Below are 26,605 nucleotides of genomic sequence, written 5' to 3'. Positions count from 1 at the left end.
GGCTCAGACAGCTCATCAAGCTGCCCCCTCTCCCAGTACCACACCCCAAATGTCACTGCAGAGCAGAGTCTGGTATTGGCCCCTTTGGGAGAAAACCACGCTCTCTGTGGATTTACTTCTAATCCCTAAATCTTGTCTAGTGAGCTTACCCCACCCTGTGACAAACAGGACCCATGACCTGTGACCTTGTCCTTGCTGGTGCTCTGCCCAGCTGGTGTCTTGGCCTCATTCCCCCACCCCCACTCCTGCCTGAGCAGCCCTTCTCCATATGTAGACAGTCTTTTCCTCTCGGCTCCTGATTATTTCCAACGAGCGCTGCGTCACCCACATGTTGCCGCAGGTGTGTGTTCCGCCTGCCCCTCATGTGCACCCTGCACAGAGCATCTGAGTAGCCAGGCTCAGTTGAGAGGGGTGTGCTCTTCTCTGAGTACATGGTCCTCGTCCCTCCCCAGCCTCTGCTGCTGCCTCTGGTGGGACCTCCAGCTACCTCCATAGGAGGCAAGAGCCCGCCAGCCTCACTTATCCAGCCCTGCAGCTCCCACCCACCTCCTCTCTACCTACCATCCTCCCTCACCATGGAAATGAGGAGTTAGAGAGGACATCCCTGTCCCCTCTGCTGCCCCCAGACCCTTGAGGGGCTGGCCTGGTCTCCCCTCCTCCCTGCACCTGATGCCCTGGCCAGACTGGACACCATTGCACCTCCAGCTTGCTCCCACTGGCCACCCTGACCCTGCCGTGCTCCTGAGCCCTCCCCCCACCATCACCTCCTGGCCTCTCAGAAGCCCATGACTATGGGCTGCCCCCTAAACCTCTGAGGAAACTCAGTGCAAAAGGGTCTCAGACAAAAAGCAGGACCTCACAGAAGAGGCTGACAGTGAGCAGAAGAAAACTTACTTCTTCTCTGAGAAAGTGGGTGGCTTGACATTTATGGAAGAACCTGCTGTGTAAAAAAAAAGACTTTTAGAAGAGATGGCACTTGGGCGTTTAAGAGAGAAAAGAGATATAAGAGGTGGATTGGGAGACACTTCACAACATGGGTTAAACAGAAGACACCCAAGCCTCTGGAACAAATAAACAGGTCAACAGAAAGAACACAGGGCCCAAATGGAATCGAACTTGGCGATTGTGATGCTGCAAGCTACTAGACGAAGGACAAGGGCCTCAAAGGTCAGGAGAGCAGTCATTTCAGGTCCATTGCCTGGACCACCCTGCCCAGAAGCATGGACCCGGCCAAATTACCAACCACGTGTGGAAAGGGAGCAAGTCCCAGGTTTCCCCTCCTACCTGAGAAAGCTGCTGGGGGATGTGCTCCAGCTAAACAAGAGCATCAACTGCGAGAGACACGCGATTGAGGAAACTGGATCCAATCCAGGAGAGTCCAAGGCAGCCGCAGATAAGGGGGTGGCCCCGGATTGTCATTTAGAAGCAAATGACCCCTGCCCAGGAGGCCGCACCGAGAACTGGGAGATAGCTAAGAACACTAAGCATCAGGGATAGGAGACCAGTTACTGACTCCGGACGAGAAAGCAAAGAATGCAGCGCAAGCAGATCAGTTGTTCATGGACGAACTATGTTTATGGGATCAGACAGACATACTATGGAGGTGGCCCCAGGGGTCCTGTTGCAGCCAGACAGTGATCAGGGTGTGTGAGGTGACGTACCTCCTCCAGCTGTCAGAAAGTTAGCCCCAGATCCTCCCAGTGTTGTTCCCAGCTTCTGTTCTCACGAAACAGATTCTTGTTTGCATGCAGCGTTCGCTTTGCTGTCCTCTTTGCCGGAGGGCATGGCCCTTTGCCTCCAGCTCTGTGCCTGGTTTCACTTACCATGGGGAGTCCAGGCCCAGGAGCTGCTGTGGGGTTGGTGCTGGGGACAGAGCTCTGAGCCCAGTGGTGTGTTTTCTGATTTTATATATTTATATATTTCTGGCTGTGCTGGGTCTTCATTGCTACTCAGGCTTTCTCTAGTTATGACAATCAGGGGCTACTCTCCAGTTGCGATACGTGGGCTTCTCATTGTGGTTGCTTCTCTTGTGGAGCACGGGCTTTAGGGCACATGGGCTTCAGTGGTTGGGGCGCACAGGCTTAGTTGCCCTGCGGCTTGTGAGATCTCCCTGGATCAGGGATTGAACCTGTGTCTCTTGCATTGGCAGGCGAATTCTTTACCGCTGAGCCACTGGGGAAGCCCCTCAGTAATGAGTTGGGGGCTGAGGAGAGTCTGGGCTCTCTAGGGACCCTGAAAGTGGGCAGGGCAGGGTCAGAAGTGGCCTCTGGGGCTGGTTCGAGGTGGGGGGAGGAGACGTGCTGCAGGACACAGAGGCCAGGTGAGTTGGCAGGAGGAGGACACCCTTCTGGGTGTGGTGGCCAGTGTAGGGGTTCACTTGGGCACCCGGCCCTGCGGCATCCCCAGATCCTGAGAGAAGCCTTCAGGTGACTGCGGGTGAAAAGCCCGCAGCTTCCCGCCTGTCTCTGAGTCAGGGCTTCACCCAGTGTGGAGAGTGTCCCCTGGTGGGCCTGAGTCTCTTGGGCTCCCTCCCACCCTGCCCTGCTTGCCTGTCCTCCCGCACCCCTCCCCATCACCGTGCACCCCTGCACGCCATGCTGTGTGTGATGCCATGCTCTGCCCATGACGCACCCTCCCTGGAATGCTCCCCACTCCCACCTGTGGTCATCGGGGTGGTCCATGCTGCCAACATCAAGTAGGGCATGTCGCACACTGGGCCATGCCTGGGCTCAGGGCATAGAGCAGCTGCCAGCCAGGGGTAGGGGCCTGCGGGTCAGGTAGCCAGAAGCAAAGGACCAGCAGTGGTCAGTGGTTAGCATCAGGGGACAGTTAGAAGTAGGCATTCCGGGAGCCAGTGTCAAGGGCTAGGGCCACCACAGACGCCCCAGGAGGAGGTGGGGTCCTGGCATCTGGAGTCCTTGGGGCCCTGCCCACCCCGCCCACCCAGCCCCAGTCAGATGGTTCCTCAGTGAGCGCTTGGTCCTTGTTAGTACGTAGACTCTCCTGGAAGGTCTTGGTGTCTGAGCCTGCCAGGGCACCTGGAGCGTCACCTCCCGGGCTGGAAGGCCTAGCCTGCAGCCTGGGCTGGTCTATTGTCCCTGCCTCAGGCAGCGCCTCTCCCCACCCCACCTCTGCCCCAACTCCTGGGCCAGTCACACACCTCCCGTGGTCTCTAAGCTGCTCTGTCCCCTCCCTGGAAGGCTCTGGGAACTGGCAGGGACATCCCCCTAGCCCTGAGCCTGGCAGAGGAGCCCTGGCCACTAACCTGCAGCCTGCCCCCCCCTTATCGCTTTCCCTTCTTCTTTTTAACCCTGGTTTTCACTAAGAAGCTGCAGCTCAGCCTTATCTGGGATGCTCACTTGGGGCCCGAGGACTTCCCTCAGTCCCTGGAGGCAGGGGCAGGGGTTGGGGGCCGGGTGCAGCTTAGACGAAGGGTCGCGGGGTCACTGCAGGCTCTGGGCGCAGAGCTCCTGCGGGTGGAGAAAATGCAGGGAAAGCCCGGGCGGGGCCAGGCCCTGCAGTGAGCCATCTGGGGTTAACACGAGCCCTAGAGAAAAACCCCCTGACGTTTACATTCTAGACAAATTAGTCTGAAGGAAAACAGACACTGGAAAAAGACTGAGGAGGAGAGAAAACCCAGTCTAGAGAGGAAGAAAGAGCAGACCAGGAGGCCGGGGCTCTCGTAAGTGCACCGTTTGTCCGTCACGCAGGCATTTTCCACCAGCCGCTATTTCCACCCGGGTTCACACTCCTGTCTCCCCCGGGCCCTCCATACAGAGGCTCTTAGAGCCATCCATACCTGCATCTCATCGCCAGCTGCCATCGCACCCGCTTGATACTGCCCACCCTCGCCATCATCCTCCCCTCCCCCAGGCCTCTCTCCCTCCACTGCCCCTGCCCCCAGGAGCCAACCCCACCCAGGGGCCTGCTTCCCCCGCCCTCCTGGGGGGCGCTTGTCTGGGGTCTCTGTCTGGGCAGAGCGCACAGCCCAGGGCTTCTCCCTTGCATCATTTCACCTCCCCTCTGATGCGTCTCCCTCTCCAGGTCTCACCGGAAACGGAGCCAGCCCAAGAAGCCCAAGCCCGACGACCCCAGGTCTCCTGGAGAGGGGGCAGCCGGGGCAGCCCTCCTGGAGGAGGCAGGAGGCAGCACGAAAGAGGAGGCAGCACCGGAGGCTGACCCAGAGGAGGAGGAGGAGGAAGCCCAGCTGCTGCCACAGGGCCGGGAGGCCGAGGGCTCAGAAGGTCAGTCCGGCTTGGCTGCCTGTGCTGGCCGGGCCAGAGGGCCCACGCTTTAACACTCCAGTTTGTGTGCCTCGTGGGCAGGAATGGTGCTTTCTAAAAATGCACATTCTTTGAGGTGGGGGCGCTCCAGAAAGTCCCTCCCCTCCCAGAAACTGAAGAGAGGCTGTCCTAGCCCGTCTGGCGGCTGGGACAGCGTCCACAGGCCAGCAGCTCAGAGTCATAGGCTTTACTCGCTGGTGCTGGAGGCTGGAGCTCAGGGTGCTGGTGTGGCCCCGTTCTGGGGAGGGCCTGCCTCCTGGTGTGCACGTGACCCTCTGTCGCTAAGGTCACTGATGCTTCGCCAGGGTCCCACCCTCATGACTCAGTCACCTCCCAGCCCCGTGACGCTGAGGCATGGAGTTCAGCGTGAACTTGGGGAGACAGACATTGAGTCCGTAACAGGTGCTGTCTGGTCAGTCAGGGAAGAGGACAGCCTGCTGTTAGCTGGACATGCCTGTGGTGGGGCTGCCCGCCTCCCTGCTGGTGTTGGACAGAAAAGTGTATTTGGGCGCCATGGTAGGGTGTCTCAGAACTGTGCCCTTTATACGCCCGGGGGCTGTTAGCCACAGAGTGTTGCTCCTTGAGTGTGTGAACATCCACCACATCCACATTTTATGTGCCGCTTTTCTTTTCCACAGCTGGCTTCGTTTTCCTCATTTTCAGATTCAGCTGCTCACATGTTTGCATGTAGCAGCTGCCCCCCAGGTGTGAAGGAAGGGCTGGGTGAGGCTAGGGGCTGGTGGCAGATTTCCAGGCAGCCCTGCCTCAGGCCCCCATCACAGGCTGTAGGTTGCTGGAGGATTCCACTCAGGCTCTCCGGCTTGTCCTCAGGACTGTGTCTTGTTGCTTATGAGTCCAGAATGGTCTCTGCCCAGATTGGGGTCAGGCTCTCCTCGGGGTTCTGAGGCTGGTGTCACAGATGATATGGTGTTCGAGGTGACTGTCCATGAGGCTCTGTGTGTGGCAGGCGTGAACCCCGGATGTTTCCACCAGCTGGAAGGGGGCGTGTCCCTGTGAGGGGCCTCCTGAGTTGGAGACAGGGGAGATCAGAAAGTTTCCTGGGAAATCATACACTGGTGCATGTCCCCAGATAGCCTGGCATGCTGCTCACCCGGTGGGCATCATGAAACAGCCCAACTCCACCCAGGAGAGTCTGGACAGCCTGGGGAGGCAGGCAGCCCAGGAGGAGGGAAGCACATGTTGGCACCATCTGGGCGCAGGCGAGATCACCCCATAGAAATAGACCCAGAGCAGCATCACACTTGTTTACAGAACACGTGGTTTTCACAAAGATCCCACTTGTGATAAAAGCAACCAGAGAGTGATGCAGCCTGGAGCAAATCTCCCCAGAAATAAGACCTTATGGGGAAAACCAGAGATGTTTTTGAAAGACAAGGAGGAACCAAACACAAATGGGGCTGCGTGTGTTAGGAGGACGCCTGGTGGTAAAGGTGGATCCCCAGCTCAAGGATCAAAGATGTTGATTTCACTGCAGCCAGAGGGATGGAGGCCCAAGGAAAAGTCAGGAGAGGTCAGGGCTGCAAGACCGGAGGCAGGAGCTGTCCCAGGCTGCAGTGAAGACCACCACTCCTCCCCAGGGCCACCGATCTTCACACGCAGCCTCGTATGTAATACTTGCACCCATATCCCAGTTACTTAAAGTTCTGAAAACAGGCCAGGCAGACACTGGATGTTTAAGGAGCATCCGAGTCTGCTCAGCCGCCCTGATCCAGGCCCCGAGTCGGCTTCAGGAACCCACGCCGCAGTGTCTCCTGTCTAGAGGCAGAAGTCCAAGGTCAGGGTGGCTATGGGGCTGCTCCTGCTGAGGACATGGGGGAGGGTCTGTTCTGCCCTCGCTCCTTGGCTGGTAGACAGCCAACTTCACACTCACACAGTGAGCCCGTCTCTGTCTTGCCCGTTCACAAGGACACTGGTCATGCTGGCAGAGGGCCCACCCCAATGATGACCTCATCTTAGTAACTCATCCCATCGACTGTTAAGGGACACCCCCCCGCCCCAATCACCACCTGCTGGACGCAGTCCCTTGCAGCAACACTGCCCCAGCCTCGGGATCCCGAGAGCTGGCCTCACGCCCATGCTCAGCAAGGCCTCTTCCGTGGTGAGACTCTGGTTCCTCTCTGGTTTTCCCTGTTCTAAGCAGATTGCCACCTAAACAGTGGGGGATGTGGCGGGTGGGCTCTGTGTCCTTTTGAGAGTGAAACGTGGTGCAGAGAGGACCGTGCAGGATGCGTGCCCGCCTCCATGGCTTCTGTGCTCCCTCTGTTCTACTTCTAGGGCCCCAGCCCAGAACCCCAGGGCTTCTCCAAAGGGCTGCAGGGCCTACGTTCTTTGGTGAGCTCCGTGTTTTGTGGCTATGGACCCAAGAAGAGTGGGGACGTTCCCAGGGAGGCGACCCTGCTCCCCAACTCGTCACCCTGTCCCTGTTCCAACCCAGAGCCTGTTCCCCAAACAGAAGGAGCTGGAGTTTGGGGGCATCTTCTGCAACATGGGCCCCTTGAGAGAGGAAGGGATCCCTTCAGGGTGTGGCAGGAGGCTCCCACAGCCAGGAACCGCACTCTGGTCAGCGGCTGTCGCTTGAGCCCTTGGTGGAAGATCGCTCTGAACGCGTCAGATAAATAAGTGCTTGCAGCTGGGGTGTCAGCAAACATGTCCAGGAATGAGTGGAAGACTTTAAAGTGGTTTCTAGATTTGCTTTCGTGCCAGCTTAATGTCTCTCAAAGCTATGAGTGTAACGACCGCCTTGGGCATGAAGATAGTCTTTGTTCTGTTTGCATCAGGACAGCATGTGCCACTCACACCCAGGAGGCTGCCTGACAGAGGAGGCAGGGGGTGGGCAGGATGGAGGAGCCTGGACACCACAGGGCAAGAGGAGTGAGGCTGGCTGATGTGTAGCTGGGCCTGGGGACGGGGGCTGCTTCCCCTCCCGGCTGCCCCGGGCCCCCACCCTGCTCCATCAGCTTCCCCTGCCCCCAGCCTGGGCCCTGGGCCAAGCCCTGAACAGAAGGCAGAAAGGCAGCCTGTGTCCACCTGGCCTGCCGGGGGTCTCCCTCCTCTTGCCTGGCTGTCTGGCCAGTTCTGGCCAGGCATGGCTGCTGTCCCTTCTCGCAGCTCTGGAGCTGGGGGTGGCAGGAGCTGCACTGGGACTCCAGGAGGCCTGGTCCCAGAGCTCGTAGTCCTGCCTGTCCCCCACAATGCTGTCCTTTCTCCCAGGCAGAATCCTGCCCGAGGGCAGGGGAGGGGCCGTGCAGCCATCCTGGGTCACTTCCCTTCCCCCACGCCTCTGCCGGCAGAGGGATCCCTGCCATTCTGCTCCCGCAACACCCGGGGGCATGAGAGAGACTGTGTGCTGGAGTCACCATCCCAGCTCTGTCAGGCAGGCCAGCTGAGGGGCTTTCCACACGCGGCTCCCCTTGGGCTGCGGTGGTCCCCATGGCGTAAGGACGGAGCCCTCCCCACTGCAGTGTCCCTCTTGGCCTTAGGTTGTCCCCTCACAGGGTCCTCTGGGTGAACCCCCTCCTCAGACTAACATCCGTGTGCCTGCGCTGTCTGAGAGACGGAGGGGACAGTGGTTTCCTCAGAAAACAAAGCCATTCACCCCACAGCCTGTGCTGCATGTCTGGGCAGCCCCAGGGCCATTTCTGTAAGTCAGAAGATCTCAGCCGTGGCCGCCTCCTGGGGCCGGCCGCTGTCACCAAGCTCTGTGAGTAGTGCTCCCCCCGTCTCACCCTCCCCGTCTCCGGGGACAGGGGGCTGACCTTCCGTTGCCAGGACCTTCCAAGTCCAGCATCTGTCAGGGAGGAGCAGGTTGTCTGCCCTTTCCTCAGCCAGATCACGATTTCTGGGATGCTGGTGGTTGGGGTCCCTCTGGGTAGGCGAAGGCATGAGGGATCCTGCTGCTGTCCTTGCCCTTGGAAGGTTCAGGGCCAGAGGGCGTGGGGACTGGCGAGCACTCCCTCCTCTGAGCATCTCTTGAAAAGCCTGGCTGCTTGCCCAGGACCTGCAGGCTGGCCCGCCATCACTGCGGGGCTGTGGTGAGCAGTGGACAGAGGGGCCATCATCACTGCAGGCCAGGCTGGCTCTGAGCTCACCCGGTGGGGGCCACTGGTGGGAGTTGGCTCCCTCCCAGCGCTCAAGCCAGGGGTCTGCCTGGAGGAAGGGAGAGAGGATTCTTGTTTGACCCCTTCCCGGGTCAGGATAGTCAAGGACTAAACGATGGCCTTGCCCTCAGGAATATCGTCCCACTTGTGCTATTGTGTTTGGCTGAGGGACGTGGGTAATATTTGGACAGGTTTTTATAGCACGAGGTAACGTGGATGCCGGGTGGCCGACCAGACCCTGTCACACACCCCGTTGTCACGGGTTTAGCAGGAAGAGGACCAGTGCTTCCCCTCGAGCAGTCCTTACTTTCCCAGCCTGGTTTGCGGGGGCCCAGATGGTGACACGTCGGCACTGACAGCTCACGGGTACCAGCAGCAGGATGACCAACTTGTCTTCTGGGCATCAACCACTGTCACACATGTGATGTCGCGAGAATGGGGACGCAGGCCAGGCAGGGAGGGCCTGAACTCGGTGCCCATTCTCCAGGTGGGCAGGCGGGGCCCAGGGGCTGTGCTGGGCTGCTGGTCCTCGTGGGCAGGGGTCCCTGAGGCTGTGCAGGCCTTGTGGAGACCCCCACCTGCACATGTCCCCAGTGACTGTGTGATGATATGACCACGGACTTGGTGCCTGGAAGCAACTCTCTTTTTGTCTGACGTTCCTAAGGGTCAGGAGTCCCACACAGATCCCACTGAGTTGAGATCCGGGCGTGGGCAGGGCTAGTCCCTCCGGAGGCTCCAGGGAACACCGGCTTCTGCCTTTTCCAGCTTCTAGAGACACCGCCTCCCTGGCTCACAGCCTCTCGCCACCCTCACAGCCAGCAGCCCAGCATTTCCTTGAGCCCAGAGGGGTCCTCTGCTTTTGAGGACCCCTGTTAGCAGTGGGGTCCACCTCGGGATCCTTGGCTCACCCTGTCTGTAGAGTCCCCGCTGCCAGTGTCTGGCTCCACGTCCTCAGGTCCTAGGGCTACGGCGTGGGCGGCCTTGGGGGCCGTGACTCCTCCGGCTACACCACTCAGTTCCGTTTATTTCAGGAGCTGCATGCCCACTGTGGCCCTGAGTTAAAATGCTGCTGAAGACACTGCCCACCTCCCTCCCCACTCTATCACCTCTCAGGAAGCCCTCCCAGTGCTGGCCCCCAGGGGCCAAAGGGTGTTCCGGGCCCTGAGGACACTTCTGTCCCCTACACATGGAACCACTTATTGTTTAAGGTTTTGCTTTTAAAAAATTCTACAAGCTGTGTGTGTTAGCCATAGAAAGAGGGAAAACCCAGATATACGAAAAGAAAATGTATCCTGCTTCTGCCCCCTCCCCTTTGGAAGGACCTTTAGAGTGGGTCTCTCCCCAGCTACTTGCCGACAGCTCGACTTGGTGCCCCGTGCGAGGACACCCTCGGTGCTCTTCCAGAAGGTTCCCTGGGCCCGGGGCAGAACCCCACGGCCAGGGTGCCGCTGCTTCCGGCTATGCTGCCTGGCAGGGGACCTGGTTGCAGGTGGGACTGCCCAAAGCCCAGGTTCCTTGGGCAGGGTTGGGGAGGGTGGCCTGTCTTGGGCAAGGGGGCTGGAAGGGGGCTCCTGGCCACTGACCCCTGGAGTGCCCCGGTCCCTGCCTCTGACTCGTCTCTCCTCTCCCTGCAGAGGACGGGAGGGGCAAGCTGCGGCTGGCCAAGGCCAAGAGTGACCGGAAGAAGAAGAGCTACGGCTCCCTGCACCCCCACCACCCGCTGCTGCCACCGCCCCCGTCCTCCCAGTTCACCGAGGAGGCGCCCTTGCTGGACATCCCGGGACCCGCCCCTGGCCTTGAGGCTGCTGAGGAGAGCCCCCTGCCACCACCCCTCAATGTGGTGCCCCCCAAGGCCCCCGGCGAGGAGCCAGAGGCAAAGCCACGTCCTGTCATCCCCATGCTGTACGTGGTACCTCGGCCCGGCCCTACCGGCAACAAGGGCCGCGTGTCCTGCCAGCAGGCCTCAGAGCACTTTGCCCAGAAAGGCCCCACCTGGAAGGAGCAGGCCACCCCCATGGAGCTGACGGGGCCCGAGGAGGAGAGCGGAGCTAGTGAGGGGCAGGTAAAGGGGCAGTGGGTACTGGCCGGGGGGGTCCCCCACCCCTGTGTGCTGACCATGGTCTCGCTTGTCCCAAATGGGCCCTGTGGCTCCCATCCCGGAGGCCAGTGACACAGATGTGGTTGAGCAACCACCACGGATCTGGACTGCACTTTCCTGGGGTCTCCTGCCCCCGACCGGGGACTCTGGGGTCCTTTGGAACCGGGCTGTGGCCCCGGTGAGCAGTCCCTGCTTCTGGCCCCAGAGCTGCCCCCTCAGAGGCCTCCTGTGCTGTTTTAGAATCCGTCCACCTTTTCCAAGTTGAAAATGGAGATCAAGAAGAGCCGGCGCCACCCTCTGGGCAGACCGCCCACCCGGTCCCCGCTGTCCGTGGTCAAGCAGGAGGCCTCGAGTGACGAGGGTGAGTGAGTGAGGGGGTCCCTGGCTCTGCTGGGTCCCTGCCCCGCCTTCCTCTGCCGCCCGCCCATCCAGCCTGCTCACTCTCACCCCAGCGCCCCTGCGCAGCATCAGACCCTCTCCTCAAATGCCTCAGGGCTGAAGTGTCCCTTGCCTATTCTACAGCTCCCAAGCCCCATAAATGAGCACCTTGCTTTGGGCGGATCTCTGGGGACCACCAATACAGACCAGGTTGGATGGCGCCCCAGTGTCCTCAGGGAACTCAGGAATAGGCCGTGGGGGCTTGGGGACAGCCGGCCGGGAACCACGGCCAGCAGAGGCCCGCCCAGTGACAGATGGCAGGTTGGGCGGGATGGATGTCTGTTGTGGCCTCCGTCTTACAGGACGTGGGGGTGACGGTGTCCCCACCCAACTTCCAGGGGTCTCTGCCCCCCTGCCATGGCCTGACCACCCTGTGTCCTGTCCCCAGACAGGATCGGTCCTGAGACGGGGACCCATCCCCGAGCACACTGGGAGGTGGGGTCCTCAGTGCTGACGCCCCTCCCCACTCCCCTTTACTCCAGAATCCTTCCCTTTCTCCGGGGACGAGGACGTGGGTGACCCTGAGGCCTTGAGGTCATTGATGTCCCTGCAGTGGAAGAACAAAGCATCCAGCTTCCAGGCCGAGAGGAAGTCCAACGCGGCAGCTGCCCTGACAGAGCCCTACTGCGCCATCTGCACTCTTTTCTACCCGTACAGCCAGGTGAGCTGGCACTGTGGGACCCCAGGTCCACACCAAGCCGGGCGTGTCTGCCTGCTCCTGTGGGCACTCCGCCGGAAGCCAGCCCTTGCACCCTGAAGAGAGGGTGTCGGGGACTAAGAACCCATTGCTTTTGGGGCCACAGTGGGCTCAGGGGAGAGCCTGGCTGGCGGGGCATGAAGCTAAGGCCCCAGTGAGGGCTACAGGGAGAGAGCCTGGGGTCTGAGTTTCACTGGAAGGTAACTTACTCATAGGTATCACAGAGGATACAAGTGCAGGAAGCGCTGTTCTCTGAGACGCCCTCAGTCTGACCCCGGGGCCCAGGAGCGGGGCCAGGGAAGGGCCTGCATGGTGAGCAGGAGTCTGGAAGCCCAACCAGCATGGGGCTGGTGACAGTGGGCTGGAGCCAGGCAAAGACTCCCCATGTGGCCTGGCCCACACACAGCCCCCACTCTGTCCTGAGTTCCCAAGTCATGAACCTGGCCTCTCCCCATGTTCTGCCCTGAGCCGTCCGCGGCCAGGTTTCCTTCTTCACCTGTTTCTGGCCCTGGCCCTGACTGCTGCCTGCCTCCTGCCCTTCCTGTTAGCGTCTCATCACAACCACGCACGGCCCGGATGGAAACGCCCAGTCCTCGGCCTCTCCACGTGCCCCATAGCCATTCTGTCCTGTGACATCTGCTGCCACCCCCTCATAGTATGCCCTGTGCTGTCCCCCAGCATCTCTCATGTACTCACCCAGCTCCCTGCCTGGCCAGGTGGATTTCTGTACATTCTTTGGTTCCATCGCACTTGCCACCTCTTCCAGGAAGCCTTCCTGGATCTGCTGTCCCTGGCTGACTCAGGCCCACCTCTGCTTTTGCTCCTGCCCTCTGTTTATCAGTCCTGGAGGACAGAATCAGATCTCACTTGCTTTGTGATCCCTAGCTCCTAGCTTAGTGCCAGATGTTTTCCATGCATTAGCTGGGCTGACCGAGGTCTGTGCACCATGCTGGGGTGGCATGCCTGTCTCCAGAGCCCTGCTGCTCTGAGTGGCCGGGACCTGCCATCCCTAAGCGATTCAACAGCTGGTAGTGGAAACAAGTAGGATGTACCATCCGGACATCTGCGCCAGGCGTGCTGCTGGCATCAGCGCTGGGAACGTCTGCTTCAGAGGCGCAACTCCTTCATTCCAGTGGCTAGGTGAAGCATCATGACTGAACTTAATCATGCCCATGGTGCTGGTGGGCCTCCACGGCTACAGCCCTCAGCGTCAAGGCCAGGCTCTGCCCGTCCTGCTTCATGGAAAGAGCTGTGCCTGTTTGGAAACTAGCCAGTCCCCTCATCCAAGGTGGACCCCCCCATACACGCATATACAGTACGTCAGACCAGTGGTCCTGGTGACCGCTTTCCTTCTGCTCAAGCTAGGCAGCGTCCTCCCCTCACTCTGGGGGTACCAAGGAGGCTCATCTGGGAGCCCCGCCATCCTGTGACAGGCCCAGTGTTGCTGGATTTTTCATCACAGACTCTTCATCTGATTGGATCTGGGGGGCTTGGGGGACTGGGGTACAGCTGTCATGGCATGCAAGTCGTAAGTGTAGATACACAGGTAACATGGCATCAGGTGATGGTCAGGACCACAAGGCCAACAGTGGGCAAAGGCTTGGGGGCTGCTGGTCACATGAGCGAGAGATGAGCACCCCAGGCAGTGGGAACTGCATGTGCAAAGGCCCTGGGGCAGGACCCAGCCTGGCATTTGGGGTGTTGGGGAGGGACAGCAAGGAGGCCCCTGTGGCTGGAGCAGAGCGAGCCCAGGGCAGTGGGGGCAAACTGGTCAAGGACTGTGGGGTGGCGTCTGTGCTGGGTCTGGATGTAACTCTTAAGTGGGAGAGCTTGCGGGTGGGTGGGACACGATCTGACTGTCTAGAGGAGGATCTCTCAGGGGGCTTCTGAAGCAGGGCTGGGGTCTGGGAGGGTGTCAGGGAGAACTTGTGGTGGGGCAGCCACAGGTGTCCCAGTAGGGTGAGCTGGGGCTAGAGGTCCCGCCTGCCTAGGCTGGGCTCTCTGCTGAAGGCATCCATTCCTGCAGTCCCTGCAGACTGAGAAGGAGGCTCCCCAGGCTGCCCTCGGGGAGGGCTCCTCGGCCATCCCACCTTCCAGAAGCGGCCAGAAGACGCGGCCGCTGATCCCTGAGATGTGTTTCACGGCCAGCGGGGAGAACACGGAGCCGCTCCCTGCCAACTCCTACATCGGCGACGACGGGACCAGCCCGCTGATCGCCTGCGCCAAGTGCTGCCTGCAGGTCCATGCCAGTGAGTGCTGGGCCAACACCTGGGGGGCTGCAGATGGGCAGAGTGTCTGCAGGGCAGGGCTGCCCCTCCCTCTGGCTGCTGCTTCCGGCATATAGCAGGACCTGGTGTCATGGCATTGGGGTCTCCATCCTTGGGGGGCAGACGTCCTGCTGCCCCCCAGTCAAGGTAGGCCTGCCTGACACTTCCTTCTGGAAGGTTCCGCTGTGGCCTGCCCTCCCCTCCCAAGGCCTGGGGGGGGCAGCAGATCGGGTCCCCATCAGGGTCTGTGACGCTTTTAAATGCCATGCCTTGGGGCTGAGGCTGGAATTGATGGTAAAGCTGAGATTCTGCAGAGGTCCAGGAGTCTGATTTATCTCTGCTGTCGGTGATCCCCCCACCACCACCTCTCCCCCAAATCCTGAAAGCCCAACCTACCAGGGATAGAAAGATGGATGTCTGTTCCCTTCTTGGGTGGAAGGGGGTGGTGAACATCAGATTGTGGTCCAGGATGGGGAGAAAGCTTCCTGGAGATGCTTAATTTCGGTGTGGCCTGTGGAGGAAGCTGGCCGTACATCTCTGTCTGGCGCCTGCCCCTGCCAAGGCCTGCCCGGAGCTGGCTTTGTCTCCTGGCTGGGGTCTGGCTCTGAGACACACTCCCTGGGTGTTGGGGGAGAGCAGATGGCAGCAGTGGAGCCCACCACCCTGTTTCCCTCGAGGGGCCCCGCCCAGCTACATCAGTGGAGAGAAGGCTTAGGAGTCAGAAGGCTCAGGACAGGCATCTCCTTTGGGACCCATCCCTGGGCAGAGGGGGAGCCCGCACTTCCTCCAGGAGCCAGGACCACACCCTGGGGTCCAACCTCGGCTGAGGGCCCAGAGGACAGAGCGGGGGCCTCTCAGGGGTACCTTGCTGGCCCTCAGGGCCTCGGTGAGGACACAGAGCCCCCTTCCTGCTGTCCTGCTCTCTCCTGGAGTTTCCTTTGGGACCCCCTGGTACTGCTTGATGGCCCCCTCAGACTTCAGAGCCCGTTTGGTGGGCAACAAGCCCCAGCTGCTTGAGGGTCCCTGCAGTATTGCTGGGTGGCAGCGCCGATGAGGCAGGGCCCTGGGGCATGGCCCTCCACCCCTCCTGCATTCCCCCTCCCCATCTGTGAACCCAGCCACATCCCACAGCCAACTCCCTGGGTAATTCCAGAGCCTCTCACTGTACTTTCAGAATCAATGGTTCTGAACTGTCCAAGGCCCACTTTTCATCTTATGCAACGTCTGGGTCCCCTTGCTGCGCTCTCAGCTCCTCCCAGACTGGGGTAGGGGGTGAAGGCCAGGCTGAGCCTCCAGACCTGGAGGAGCTCTGGCGGCAGAGGGTGGGGGGAAGCCTGCTGTTCTTCCCCATCCCTTTCCAGACTCTCGGGCTCTGTGTGCAGTGGTCCGGATTGAGGCCGAGCAGGTGGTGAGCGCAGTTCCTGCATCCGGAACCCCCTGCCCTCCCCCCACCGGCCTTTGATAGCCTGCCCGCAGCCATGGTGACAGACGCGCTTGCCCTGTCTTGTAGGTTGCTACGGCATCCGCCCGGAGCTGGTCAACGAGGGCTGGACGTGTTCCCGGTGCACGGCCCACGCCTGGACTGCGGTAACTCGCCCCTGCAGCTGGGGTGGTGCTCTGAAAGCCGGCGCGGCCCGTGGGGGAGCCGGGCCTGGGCCCCGGGCTCGCCCGATCCCGCGGGGAGACCTTGGGCTGGCTGCCTCACCTCCTTGGGTCTCGGGTGGAGCCCATCGCTTCGGTGGCCGCTAGTGTGAAATGTAAGGACCGCTGGCGGGGGCCGGAGCAGATTCCGGAGCAGCAGGCGGGCGGTCCCGCCCTGCACACCCCTCAACGAGTTGTCTGGTCCCCGCAGGAGTGCTGCCTGTGCAACCTCCGGGGAGGCGCCCTGCAGATGACGACCGACCGGAGGTGGGTGGAAGGGCCCCTTCTAGGGGATGGGGGTACCTGAGGGGCGACTCGGAGCAGGGGCAGGACCAGCAGGAGCAGATGAGGTCCTGTCGGCTTGGCAGACCCATGCCCACAGCTTTGAGATGACCCTAGAGGGGACAAGGCGCGCCTGTGACCCCGGCCCCTTCCGCTCCTCCCCCAGGTGGGTCCACGTGATCTGCGCCATCGCCGTGCCGGAAGTGCGGTTCCTGAACGTGATGGAGCGTCACCCCGTGGACATTAGCGGCATTCCTGAGCAGCGGTGGAAGCTGGTAGGGGCCCTTGAGTGCTGCCCCGGGGGCCTGGGTAGCTGCCTCGGAGCCTGGAGGTGGTTTCACTGTGGCCAGCAAGTTACTCTTTGAGTAGGTAGGGGGTGGCTCTCTGTGGCTCCATTTCTTGGTTTTTACACAGAAAATCCACCGGCGCTCTGCCCAGTTCTTTCTTGCTTAACTTGGAATTGGTGGCCAAATAGAATTTTAAGAACATAATAGCCAAGAAGATCTTCATCAGACCTAACTGAAAACTCACACATGATAAATAGCAGCTGCCAGTTTCCCCTCCCTCAGCCCCGGAAACCGCCTGTCCTCTCTGCTTCTGTAAGTTTGTTTTCACTTCCTCCTGGATGTGGAGATTTGCAGCAGGTGACTCGCTTATTTCACCGAGCATGTCCTCAGCGTGCATCTGTGTTGCTGCAGATGGCAGGATTCCCTTCTTTTTCATGGCCGAGTAGCATTCCATTGTGTTTCTACACTGCATCATCTTCGTTTTCTCTCCGCGGATGCTTAGGTTGTTGCCAGGTCGTGCCTGTTGTAACTGGTGCTGCCGTGAACATGGGGGTGCAGATATCTTTTCAAGATAGTGATTTTCTTTCTTTCAGCAAAAGACCCATGAGTGGAATTGCCAGAGCATATGGTAGTTCTGTTTTTAACTTTTTGAGGAACCACCATACTGTGTTCCGTAGCAGCTCCACCAATGTGGGTTCTGACCAACAGTGTGTGAGGGTTCCCTTTTCTCTCTGTCCTCGCCAATTCTTGCTATCTCCTGTCTTCTTGATGGTGGCTGTTCTAACGGTGGTTTTGATTTGCACTTCCCAGATAATTACTGATGTTGACATCTGCTTACATACCTGTTGGCCATCTATATGTTTTCTTAGAGAAATGTCTAGGCAAGTCCTTTGCCCATTTTTAAACTGGGCTTTTTTGCCTTTTTTGCTCCTCAGCTATGGGAGCAGTGTCTCTGGCTCCTCTAAGGAGCACAGCCATCCTTGGGCAGGAGTGGTCTTGCAAGTTTCACTCTTCCGGCTCTTTCTGATAATGTCTCCCCACCCTCCCCCGATCTGGGGGAGCCTTCAGGGCAGTGGGCCGTAGTCAGTAAGCAAACACTGGCTTTCATTCTCAGCTCTGCTACCAGCCAGCTGTGTGACTCCAGACAGATTCCTTGACCTCTCTGTGTCCAGTCTTCTTCTCCATAAAATGGGGCTGCTAACAATCCCCTGTATGGGGAGCATGAGCTGGGCCACAGCGGGAAGTGCTGATCATGCCGTCTGAGCACCAGCTCCTGCTCCCAGGTCATCACCACCTATGAGTCTGCAGGGTGGCCTTGTGGGGGACATGTGGGGAGTGGGATGTGTCTTACGGGCCCCAGGAGATGGGTCATTGGCCCGGGGTACGGACAGCATCCTGGCTGTTCTTCTTGCCTGGTTTATTTCCCAGCTGCCTGGGACAGGGCCTGGGTACAGAGGCTCTTCCAGGCCTCCAGCGGGCAGGAGGCAGAAAAACAAGGCTGCAATTGGGGAGCCTGGTGAGGAGGCCCAAGTGAAGGCTCAGAGGCACCACCTTGGAGCCCCTAGGTGTGGGGCCTCCAGGCAGGGCAAAGTGGGTGGCTGGTGGGAGCCATGTGGGAGGGGAAGGGGCCTTGTCAGTTAACGTGGGGCTCAGGCCAGTGCCAGCCCCGCCTGGTCAGGATGGGTATTAGGAAGAGGCCGCAGCGGCAGTGATTCCTCCAGGAACACAGGCGGCAGAGACCTCATTATTCAGGTGGAGTGATGGCGCGGTGTGCAGCACCGGATAGATCCTGCCTCCCAGACGCTTTATGGATCATCTGACATTTCCAGCTTGCAGCCTCTTCATTACCGGCACTTGTAACGATGAATTAAAAATCCTTTTACACGAGGCTCGCTTGTACTGCCTAATGGAGCCTCACAAGGAAGCTGGCAGTTAACTCCTGCTTGCCCGGCCGCCCGCCTGCCTTCCCGGGGCCACATGCTAGCCGCAGGCTTGGGGACGGTCATACCTGGTTATCTGCCCATCCTTCTGTCCCCAGGATTCTCTGGGCGCTGGTCCTGGTGAGTGGTGGCTACCCCAGCCAGCTAGTAGCCTGAGCCTGCTGCTCACCCCCTCACCAGCCCGGATCAGCTTAGGGGGCAGTAGACGTGAGGCTGTCAGGGCAGGTGCTCAAACCAGCTCTGCCCTTCTCCTCAGCTCTGCCTTGCGGTGTCACATCTTGATGGGAGGGAAAGTGGATGTGTTTGACAAGATTGGCAGGAATGCAAGGGGCGGCGGGGAATGGCTTTAGGGGGAAAGGCCTGAGACATAAGACTGTGCCTTGCGGCCTCCATGGCTGATGGCACAGCAGCTGTGGCCCTCAGCCTTCTCCCACGGTCCCTCCTGTACCATCGCCTGACCCCCCATCTCCTGCCCCCACCTCACAGCCTCCAATGAGGGAGATCCGGACACAGGACTCACCCTTAAGGCAGCCTGAGTTCGTCGCCTGGCAGATGGCCCCATGGGGGCCTGGCCTGCTTTCCTCATGCTGTGGAAACTCAGAGCAACGAGCTGCCCCCTCTGGCCACACTGTCAGGTCTCTCCCGGGCCTTGGCTGTGGGGTTTCTGCCTTCTGGTGCGGAGCCCAGTTCTCAAGGGCCATGTCATGTGTCTCCCTCCCCCCACACAGGCCAGCGGGAGAATCAGGGATCGACAGTTTAATAATGAGATCTCATTGCCATCGATCGGCACGGGGCTGCACTCCTGCAGCACCCTTGCTGTGGGGCTTCTCTGGCTTTTGAACGTGGTTTACGGAGCGATAAAGGCCAGCTTATTAAATGCCCAGAGTCATCGGCAGGTGGCTGTTGAGTGGCGGCAGGGTGTGGGCACGGGCACAGTGTCGATGGCTTGGGAGCTGACGCCCAGCAGGGCAGGTCGCCCAGGCGGGTGTTCCCACATTGTGGGCCCCCTGCCCCTCCTTATGAAGGGCTACACTGCAGCATCTTTCATTCAAAATTAAGATAAAATCTCCTATTATGTTTTTTTTTTTTAATCCCCATTTCAGTGGCTTTAACTACATTCACAGATTTAGGTAACCATCATCTCTAGCTAGTTCCAGAACATTCCATCACTGCAGAAAGAACGCCACCCCCTTCAATTGGGTGACTGCCAACCCCACCCCCAGCCCCTGAAACCCCTAACCCCGCCGCCTGTCTCTGTGCATCGACCTATCCTGGACGTTTCCCATCAGTGGAATCACACCGTCTTTCTGTGTCTGCTTCTCTCACTGAGTGTGCTGTTTTCAGGGTCCCTCTACATGGTAGCAAGGTGCCTGTTCAGGCAGCTGTGTGGAGGGGCTGGTGGAAAAGAGGTCTAGAGGTGCTCCTGGGGACCAGCTGCAGGCTGGGTTGGTGGGCCTGGGGTGGTCAAGACTCTCCCAGGATGACCCCTCCATGGGGCCAGGCCCCTGCACTCCACCTTCAGGTTTCAGAGTCACTCCCAGGAGACAGACCTAGGGGCCCAGTAGGGCAGGGGCTCCCAGCGCCAGGGGGCAGAAGTGCCAGCCGGAGCCCTGTTCCCACTGCCGTGTCCCCACAGAAATGTGTGTACTGCCGGAAACGGATGAAGAAAGTGTCGGGCGCCTGCATCCAGTGTTCCTGCGAGCACTGCTCCACCTCCTTCCACGTGACCTGCGCCCACGCCGCCGGCGTCCTCATGGAGCCGGACGACTGGCCCTACGTCGTCTCCATCACCTGCTTCAAGCACAAGTCGGGGGGCCACAGCGTGAGTGCCCATCTGCCCCACAGTCTGTTCCCCGGCCCCGCTGTCCTGCTGTGTTCTGACATCCCCTCCACCTGCAGGTCCAGGTTATGAGGGCCGTGTCCTTGGGCCAGGTGGTCATCACCAAGAACCGCAACGGGCTTTACTACCGGTGCCGCGTCATCGGCACCACCACGCAGACCTTCTACGAAGTGAACTTTGATGACGGATCCTACAGCGACAACCTGTATCCAGAGAGCATCACTGTGAGCGGCAAGGGGCGGGGCAGGCACTGCCCTTAGGACGCTGGGAGGGTTCCTCACGCTGCTGGAGAGCTCTGCCTGCAGGAGGGTGGGCCACAGGGCAGGGTGGCAGCAGACCCCAGGCACCCGCCCATAGCTCACCCTGACAGTTTAAGCTGAGAGCACCGCCTTCCTCTGGCTGGGATGTTTCTACCAAATGGGGCCTTTCTTAGCCCAGGCCAGTGTGGTGGCCGAGGCCAAGGGCGCCCCTCACCCCATCCCATCTTTCCCTCCACAGAGTAGAGACTGTGCCCGGTTGGGCCCACCACCCGAGGGCGAGTTCGTGGAGCTCCGGTGGACTGATGGCAACCTCTACAGGGCCAAATTCATTTCCTCTGTGACCAGTCACATCTACCAGGTGAGGGGGTCCTGTTTGCCAGGTATGGTGGGGCCTGGGGTGGGGCCCTCAGCAGGGTCCTTTGGGGACTGTGGAGCTATCCTCTGAGGTCAGTGCAGGCGGGAAGGTCTTCTAACTGTCCCATATTTTCCCCTTTGGAGATGTCTTCTCGATTGTGTGTGTGTGTGGTAGAACATACTTAACGAAATTTACCGCTTTCACCATTTTTTAAATGTACAATTCAGTGCCCCTGATTTTTTTAAAAAAATCAAGTTGATTGTGAGTTTTTTCTCATGATCGTGTAAGAAAAGTTATTGACGTGTGAAATCTTAGAAGAAAAATCACCCCCTATCCCAGTGACAAAGACAATGATGGATGACCCTGTGCTGTTTTCCCAGCGGTCGCCCTGCAAGCCGACTGTGAGTGGGTGGGCGCGGGGATGCAAGCTGGGCACGGGGATGCAAGCTGAACTGCATCCCCTTGGCAGGTGGAATTCGAGGATGGGTCCCAGCTGACAGTGAAACGTGGTGACATCTTCACCCTGGATGAGGAGCTCCCCAAGAGGGTCCGGTCCCGGCTGGTAAGTGGCCAGGAGTTGGGGCGGGGGTGGAGGCACAGCTGCCTTGGGGAGCGACCCGTCCAGGCGGCCTTGGAGTCCCGCCTTGGCCTTTGCTGGTTTTGAGGCAGGAGGGGCAGTGGGAGAGTTGGCCTGGCCAGTAAGGAGGAGACAGCAGCACCTAAGCATGGATCGCAGCTGCACGTTGGCGATGCAAAAGGGAATGAGAGAAGCTGGTCTTTTCTCACGACTTTTCGCCATCTTCTTTCTTTTGGATTTAACCCAGAGGCAAACTTTTGAGGATCAGGGGCTGTGGCTGTGGGTGGGAGAGCCGAGTCAGAGCTGGTGGGGGTCTCAGATGCGAGGTTCCCTGGGGGACAGACAGGAGCTGCCAGGCAGACCAACGGCCTGTGTGCAACCCAGCCTTGCCTCCCATGTTCTGTGGACGGCAGGGCTTCCACCCTGCTAGGGGGCCAGTGGCTGGGAGGCTAGGCCCCTCCTCTGCCTGCGGGGGGCGGGGGTCACTCACAGAACAGCGTGGGGGTTCAGGCAGAGGCGGGAGGGGCTGTCCCCAGCAGCCGAGGGCCAGTGGCTTCCAGCAGGGCAGGCATTTGTTCCAGCCAGGCCCCCAAGCACAGCCTGTATTTCAATTCATTCTGGCTGCTATACCACATTGGACAACTTAAACAATCTCATAGGATTCTGGAAGCTGAAAGTCCAAGATCAAGGCACCAGTAAGTGCCTTGGTGAGGGCAGACCCTGGTTTGTGGATAGCTGCCTTCTGTGTCCTCACGTAGTGGAGAGAGAGAGGGCGCTCTCAGGGGTCCCTTTATAAGGGCACTGATCCTGTTCTCGAGGGCCACTCTCTCATGACCTCTTCACCCCTGACCCCATCGTGCTGTGCTGGGGCGGGGCTTCAGCATAGGACTGGACCTTGGGGGACACAGATCTCCGCCCACAGTGCCCTTTCCGCACTAACCCCCACGCCATCTGCTCCCCTGTAGTCGGTCAGCACAGGGGCCCCACAGGAGAGCGTCTTCTCTGGAGAGGAGGTGAAGGCCGCCAAGCGCCCTCGGGTGGGCACCCCTCGCGCCGCAGAGGACTCAGGGCGGAACCCGGACTACCCGGCCTTCATGGAGAGCCTGCTGCAGGCGCAGTGCTGGCCCGGAGCCCCCTACTAGGACCGCCGGTCGCCCGTGAGCCCTCGGCCCAGCAAGGCAGGCGCGGCGGGCCCTGGCGTTTGCTTGCTGTGAATCCCTGTCCTCGCCTCCCAGCCCGAGAGGCTACCTCGGCGACAGGAGCGAGCAGGACGCCGTACGCGCCCCCGGACTCAGGGAGCAGGGCCACGCGGGCTCTGGGGGGCTGGCGGGGGTGCGCGCACCACCCCCTTGACCCAGATTCGTAAACCACGTAAGCTCTTCTTCTCGTAAAAGGTGCTACTGCATTGCCTGCCTCCTGAGCAGCCGTGGAGATTGTGACTTCTGTACATACATCACCTTTGTGAGGTTCTTTCTATAAATACCTATTGTTTAAAAAAAAATGCAAGAAAAAAAAAGGAAAGAAAAGGAAAAATCACACCCCAAAGTTGTTTTCTAGATTTGTGGCTTTAAAAACAAAACGAAATGAAACAAAACGTCCTTTTTTTCTCAGAACCCGGTGAGCTGCCCAAGATAAAAGCAGCTCAGCTTTTTGTTTGTCATGTTTTCTGGTCTCGCTCGCTGTGAGCGATGGGGATGCTCTGTAGCAGCAGTGAGGCCTGGGGGCACTGGGAGGCGAGGGCAGGACGCCTGGGCACCCTGAAGGCGGTGCCAGGTCACTCACTCTCTCCCAGTCATGAGATCGAGAAGGTCTGGGCAGCGGGCACCACGTGGCCAGCACCCAGCGGGAGGCTAGCAGTTCCTCTGGTGGCCCTCCCCCTTCTCTGCGTGGCCTTTTGCAAAATAAATGCGCTCTCTTCTGGTGGCTCCATCTTCTGCTTCTTCCCCTGGGAAGAACCATCTCCCAGCTGAGGCCGCGGGTGGGCGGCCCTCAGGGGTCTGGCTGCGGCTCACACATATGCAGAGGGTCTTCCCCAACCCGAGGGCCTGGTACATCCTGTACGATCTCTGTGACGCGTGGATTTGTGTGTCTGGGAGAGAGAGCTCTCGAGAGGGAATCACGGCTTTCAGCTTGGAGGAAATCTGCCCCGGAAGGCTTATGGGCTGAATTTCCAGGCAGAAAAACATGTTGGTCATTCCAGGCTAGGGGAGGAATGGTGCCCCCACCACATCTCAGCCACCCCGTGGTCCCTGCAGAGGGGGTGAAAGCGTCATTTGCTTGTATAAAGATTTTTTAAGTTTAAAAAAGAGGTTCTAACAGTTGCCAGGCCAGAGAGAACCAAGTAAGGAAAGTGGAGAGAAGCTCCCTTGGTGGGGGGAAGGGCAGGTGCCCTAGAGGGGCGGGCGGGGCGGCGGGAGGTGCCGGGGAGTCAGCGGAATGTGGGGGTTCCCTCTGCATGCAGCAGGCCCCTGCCCCGGGGCGCTGTCCCTGTGTTCATATGTAGTTTGAAAATGCTATTTATATTGTAAAGAGAATAAAAAGAAGCAGGCAGACGCCCCTGTGGCTCCGGGTCGGGCAGGTGGGCCACCCCTGTGGCCAGTCCCTCTGGGTTCCACCCCATCCATGGTGGGTTCCTGGACCACTTGTGCAGACAGGCAGTGGCGCAGCAAAGGGGGAGCGTGCTTTCCCCATGAAGGTATATCTGTGTCTATGTGTGAAAGCAAGAAACAAAAACCCCCACCCACCCTGATTTTTTTTCCACCTGAGATTAAGGATGCGCTGTATTTTTGCCTAATTCCCCTGCCTCTAGGTTCATAATGAATTAAAGGCTCGTGAGCACTGCGAATTACAGCTCCAGGTGGTTGCAGCGTCTTCTTTTGTCTTCTTTTCTGAGTGGGTGCCCAGGAGCCGGGCAGCGGTCTCCAGGCTGGGGTGGGCTCTGGGTGCCCCCTCCAGGAGGGAACAGGCATGGTTCTTCCCAAAAGGGTGGCACATGGCCCCACAGCCCCTGCTTTCTGCCTCCAGGATGGAGAAAATTTCCTTACAGAGCTAGACATCAGAAGCTTGTGTCCACACAGATGTCTGGCCCCCGAGGCTTTCAAGTCTCCCTGGGGCAAGGCCCTCTCCCCGCTGCCCTCCCAGCCCCTGCCCAGTTCTTGTGACACCTGAGCCAGGGATCGTATTTTGTGGTGGGCAGCCATTGGGCATATGTGAGACGGCAGGGTCCACGTGGGGTGAGGCTGTCCCCCCCCCAATATTCATGAATGTGTTACTCATTCGGCCAGTACCCAGGATACAGCAGTAGGTGGGACAGCAGTGGGAGAGATAGATGGTATATAAAACAGGATGTCAGTTGTGATGTAAACAGTAGGAGGTCCTGAGGGAGATGAGAGGGTGAGGCATGGGGACATCTTGGGGCACAGTCAGTGCAAAGGCTCTGGGGCAGCACCGTGCCTGGATTTCGTCTCCTGTACAGCTTGTGGGATCTTAGTTCCCCAACCAGGGATCAAACCCGTGACCCCTGGCAGTGGAAGCACCAAGTCTTAACCACTGGACCACCAGGGAAGTACCCATGCCTGGTGTTTTGGAGGAGCAGCTGAGTGGGACCATGTGTCTACAGCAGAGCAAGGGGGAGAAGGGAGGGGGAGAGAGGGAGGAGACGAAGGCAGGGAGGCGATGGGACAGGTCACGCAGGGCACTGTGGGCTGCAGGAAGACTGGGGCCTTTACCCCAGGGAAGTGGGAGCCTGAGAGGGTTGTGGGCAGAGGAGAGGCAGGGCCTGACTCCGCCTCTGCTCACTGGTGCCCTCTGACCCCTGAGAGGAGGACAGACCATGGGGTGAGGTGGGAGCCTGGGGACCAGGGCAGAATGGAAACACGGAGCATCTCGAAAGATGGCTTTTGCGGTGAGCTGGGCTATCACGGCTGGACATGGGGCCGACGGCTGAGAGAAGGCATTTAGGAGACATCAGCAGATGGGCCTGAGGGCCATGGACAGGGCGCCCCTCAGGGCCTCAGTTTTTCTTCTGCAGAATGGGCATCCTTAAGGGTGCTGTGTCCTGAGCAAATTTCCTCCAATGATGTATCCACCCAGCCACTGCCACCCTCAGCCTGCTTCTCCGACCCCTTTGCAGAGATGCTACCTCTGGCACCCGCAACAAAGCCCCCAGGACTCAGTTTCCCCATCTGCTACAGGGGACTCTGCAACACTGACCAGGTGAGTCAGCGTCCTCTGACCCTCCCCGGGGCCTGGCGGATGTCCGTCCTCAGTGGTGAGGAGGGGGCCACAGACAGCAGCAGCGTGAATGGCTGACCCAGGTGGTCTCAGCACGGTTGCAGATGGATCTCTGTTCTCCATGCTCTCCGAAACATCATAAAATGGGGAGGTAATTTGGGACAGGCCATCGTGGACTGAGGCCAGGGCCAAGATACCAGGCTGACTCCACGACTGAGCAGCTGCATGGAACCTACAGCATCTGTGGCATCCAGGCACTGGGCCCAACACTGGAGTCTGAGAGATAAATTTATCAGGTGCAAATATCAACTGCCCTGTGCCAGGACCTGGGAGGTGGCTGAGGAAGAGGGGGGCAAGGTCACTGCTTCTCTGGAGTTTATAGAGTTCAGGAAAGCAGGCAAGTGATGAAAGCATAAGGCATCATAAATACAACTTTGACATGTGCCCTGAAATTGCAGAGATGGAAGGTAAGCCATGGTCACAGAGACCTGTCAGGATCCTAAATAGGTGATATTTAGATCTGACCCCTCAACGGAGATCAGTCAGATTCAGGCGAGGGATGTGGTACATGGTATGGAATACCCCAGCCTCTTCGGTCAAGATCCCTGCAACCTACAGCCCTCAAGTCAAATCCGGCTCTCCTACAAATAAAGTTTTGTTGGCACATAGGCACACCCATTCATTGAGTACCATCTATGGCAGACTTTGCTCTACAAGGGAGGGCTGAGCGGTAGCAGCAGAGACCGCCTGGTGCCCCAAGAGCTAGACGTACACTATCTGGCCCTTTACAGAAAAAGTTGTGCTCATTTTAGACATAGAGCAAGTGAGAAATGGCAGCCTCTATACACTTGATCTGTGCCTGTGACAGAATCATTTTTCCGTGGGGCATCCCTCAATGCCCAGACCCACCTTACCTCCCAGAGGCCCCTGATTAGGCTCACTGTCTATAGCATCCACCCCAGACCACCCCTGCAAAGAGCTTGGTGGAAAGAGGACTTTGGCTTGGGCCCCTCCATCCATTTGTCGTTCATCCACTGGGGGCTCCGCCCAGCACATCTGGAGCATCCCTGCTCATCCTGCTGATTGCTGAAGGGAAGCCCAAACACGCCCCCTGTCCAGCCCATTGGGCTGCCCCACCTCCCCAAGTTGCCCCCTTTGGCCAGTGCAGAGAGTGACAGTGGGTCTGGGCCTCTGTGGTCCACAAGTCCTGGCTCTAAGCCCCACTGTCATGATTCACAGCTTTTGTGAAAGTGAAAGTCATGCCCAACTCTGCAGCCCCATGGACTATA

General features: G+C 59.2%; 1 protein-coding gene across 8 annotated transcripts in view; it reads left to right on the top strand.

Moving 5' to 3' along the window:
* KDM4B (lysine demethylase 4B) overlaps positions 1 to 23,933 on the top strand; it is a 120,805-nt gene extending 96,872 nt beyond the window's left edge. For 3 of the 8 annotated variants that reach the window (XM_086410015.1, XM_086410014.1, XM_086410018.1), the window contains 14 exons: positions 3,581 to 3,682; positions 4,045 to 4,244; positions 10,036 to 10,463; positions 10,740 to 10,860; positions 11,420 to 11,598; positions 13,661 to 13,883; positions 15,412 to 15,488; positions 15,754 to 15,809; positions 15,991 to 16,099; positions 19,688 to 19,873; positions 19,951 to 20,115; positions 20,390 to 20,509; positions 20,976 to 21,068; positions 22,049 to 23,933. In XM_086410015.1, the coding sequence (XP_086266141.1) occupies positions 3,581 to 3,682; positions 4,045 to 4,244; positions 10,036 to 10,463; positions 10,740 to 10,860; positions 11,420 to 11,598; positions 13,661 to 13,883; positions 15,412 to 15,488; positions 15,754 to 15,809; positions 15,991 to 16,099; positions 19,688 to 19,873; positions 19,951 to 20,115; positions 20,390 to 20,509; positions 20,976 to 21,068; positions 22,049 to 22,225 (2,236 nt within the window). In that variant the 3' untranslated portion in view covers positions 22,226 to 23,933. Of the gene's footprint in view, positions 1 to 3,580; positions 3,683 to 4,044; positions 4,245 to 10,035; positions 10,464 to 10,739; positions 10,861 to 11,419; positions 11,599 to 13,660; positions 13,884 to 15,411; positions 15,659 to 15,753; positions 15,810 to 15,990; positions 16,100 to 19,687; positions 19,874 to 19,950; positions 20,116 to 20,389; positions 20,510 to 20,975; positions 21,069 to 22,048 lie in introns of all 8 variants that reach the window. The other 5 variants (XM_086410017.1, XM_086410016.1, XM_086410019.1 and 2 more) reach the window with 3 other exon arrangements.
* The last annotated feature ends 2,672 nt before the right edge of the window (positions 23,934 to 26,605 follow it).

The sequence above is a fragment of the Bos grunniens genome, chromosome 7 (genome assembly GCF_055505025.1).
Source record: "Bos grunniens cultivar Pamir isolate PY7600 chromosome 7, Bosgru_T2T1.0, whole genome shotgun sequence".
In the NCBI taxonomy this organism is placed as follows: domain Eukaryota; kingdom Metazoa; phylum Chordata; class Mammalia; order Artiodactyla; family Bovidae; genus Bos; species Bos grunniens.
The sequence above is the reverse complement of the archived record's forward strand: the minus strand, read 5'-3'. Positions and strand labels throughout refer to the sequence as shown.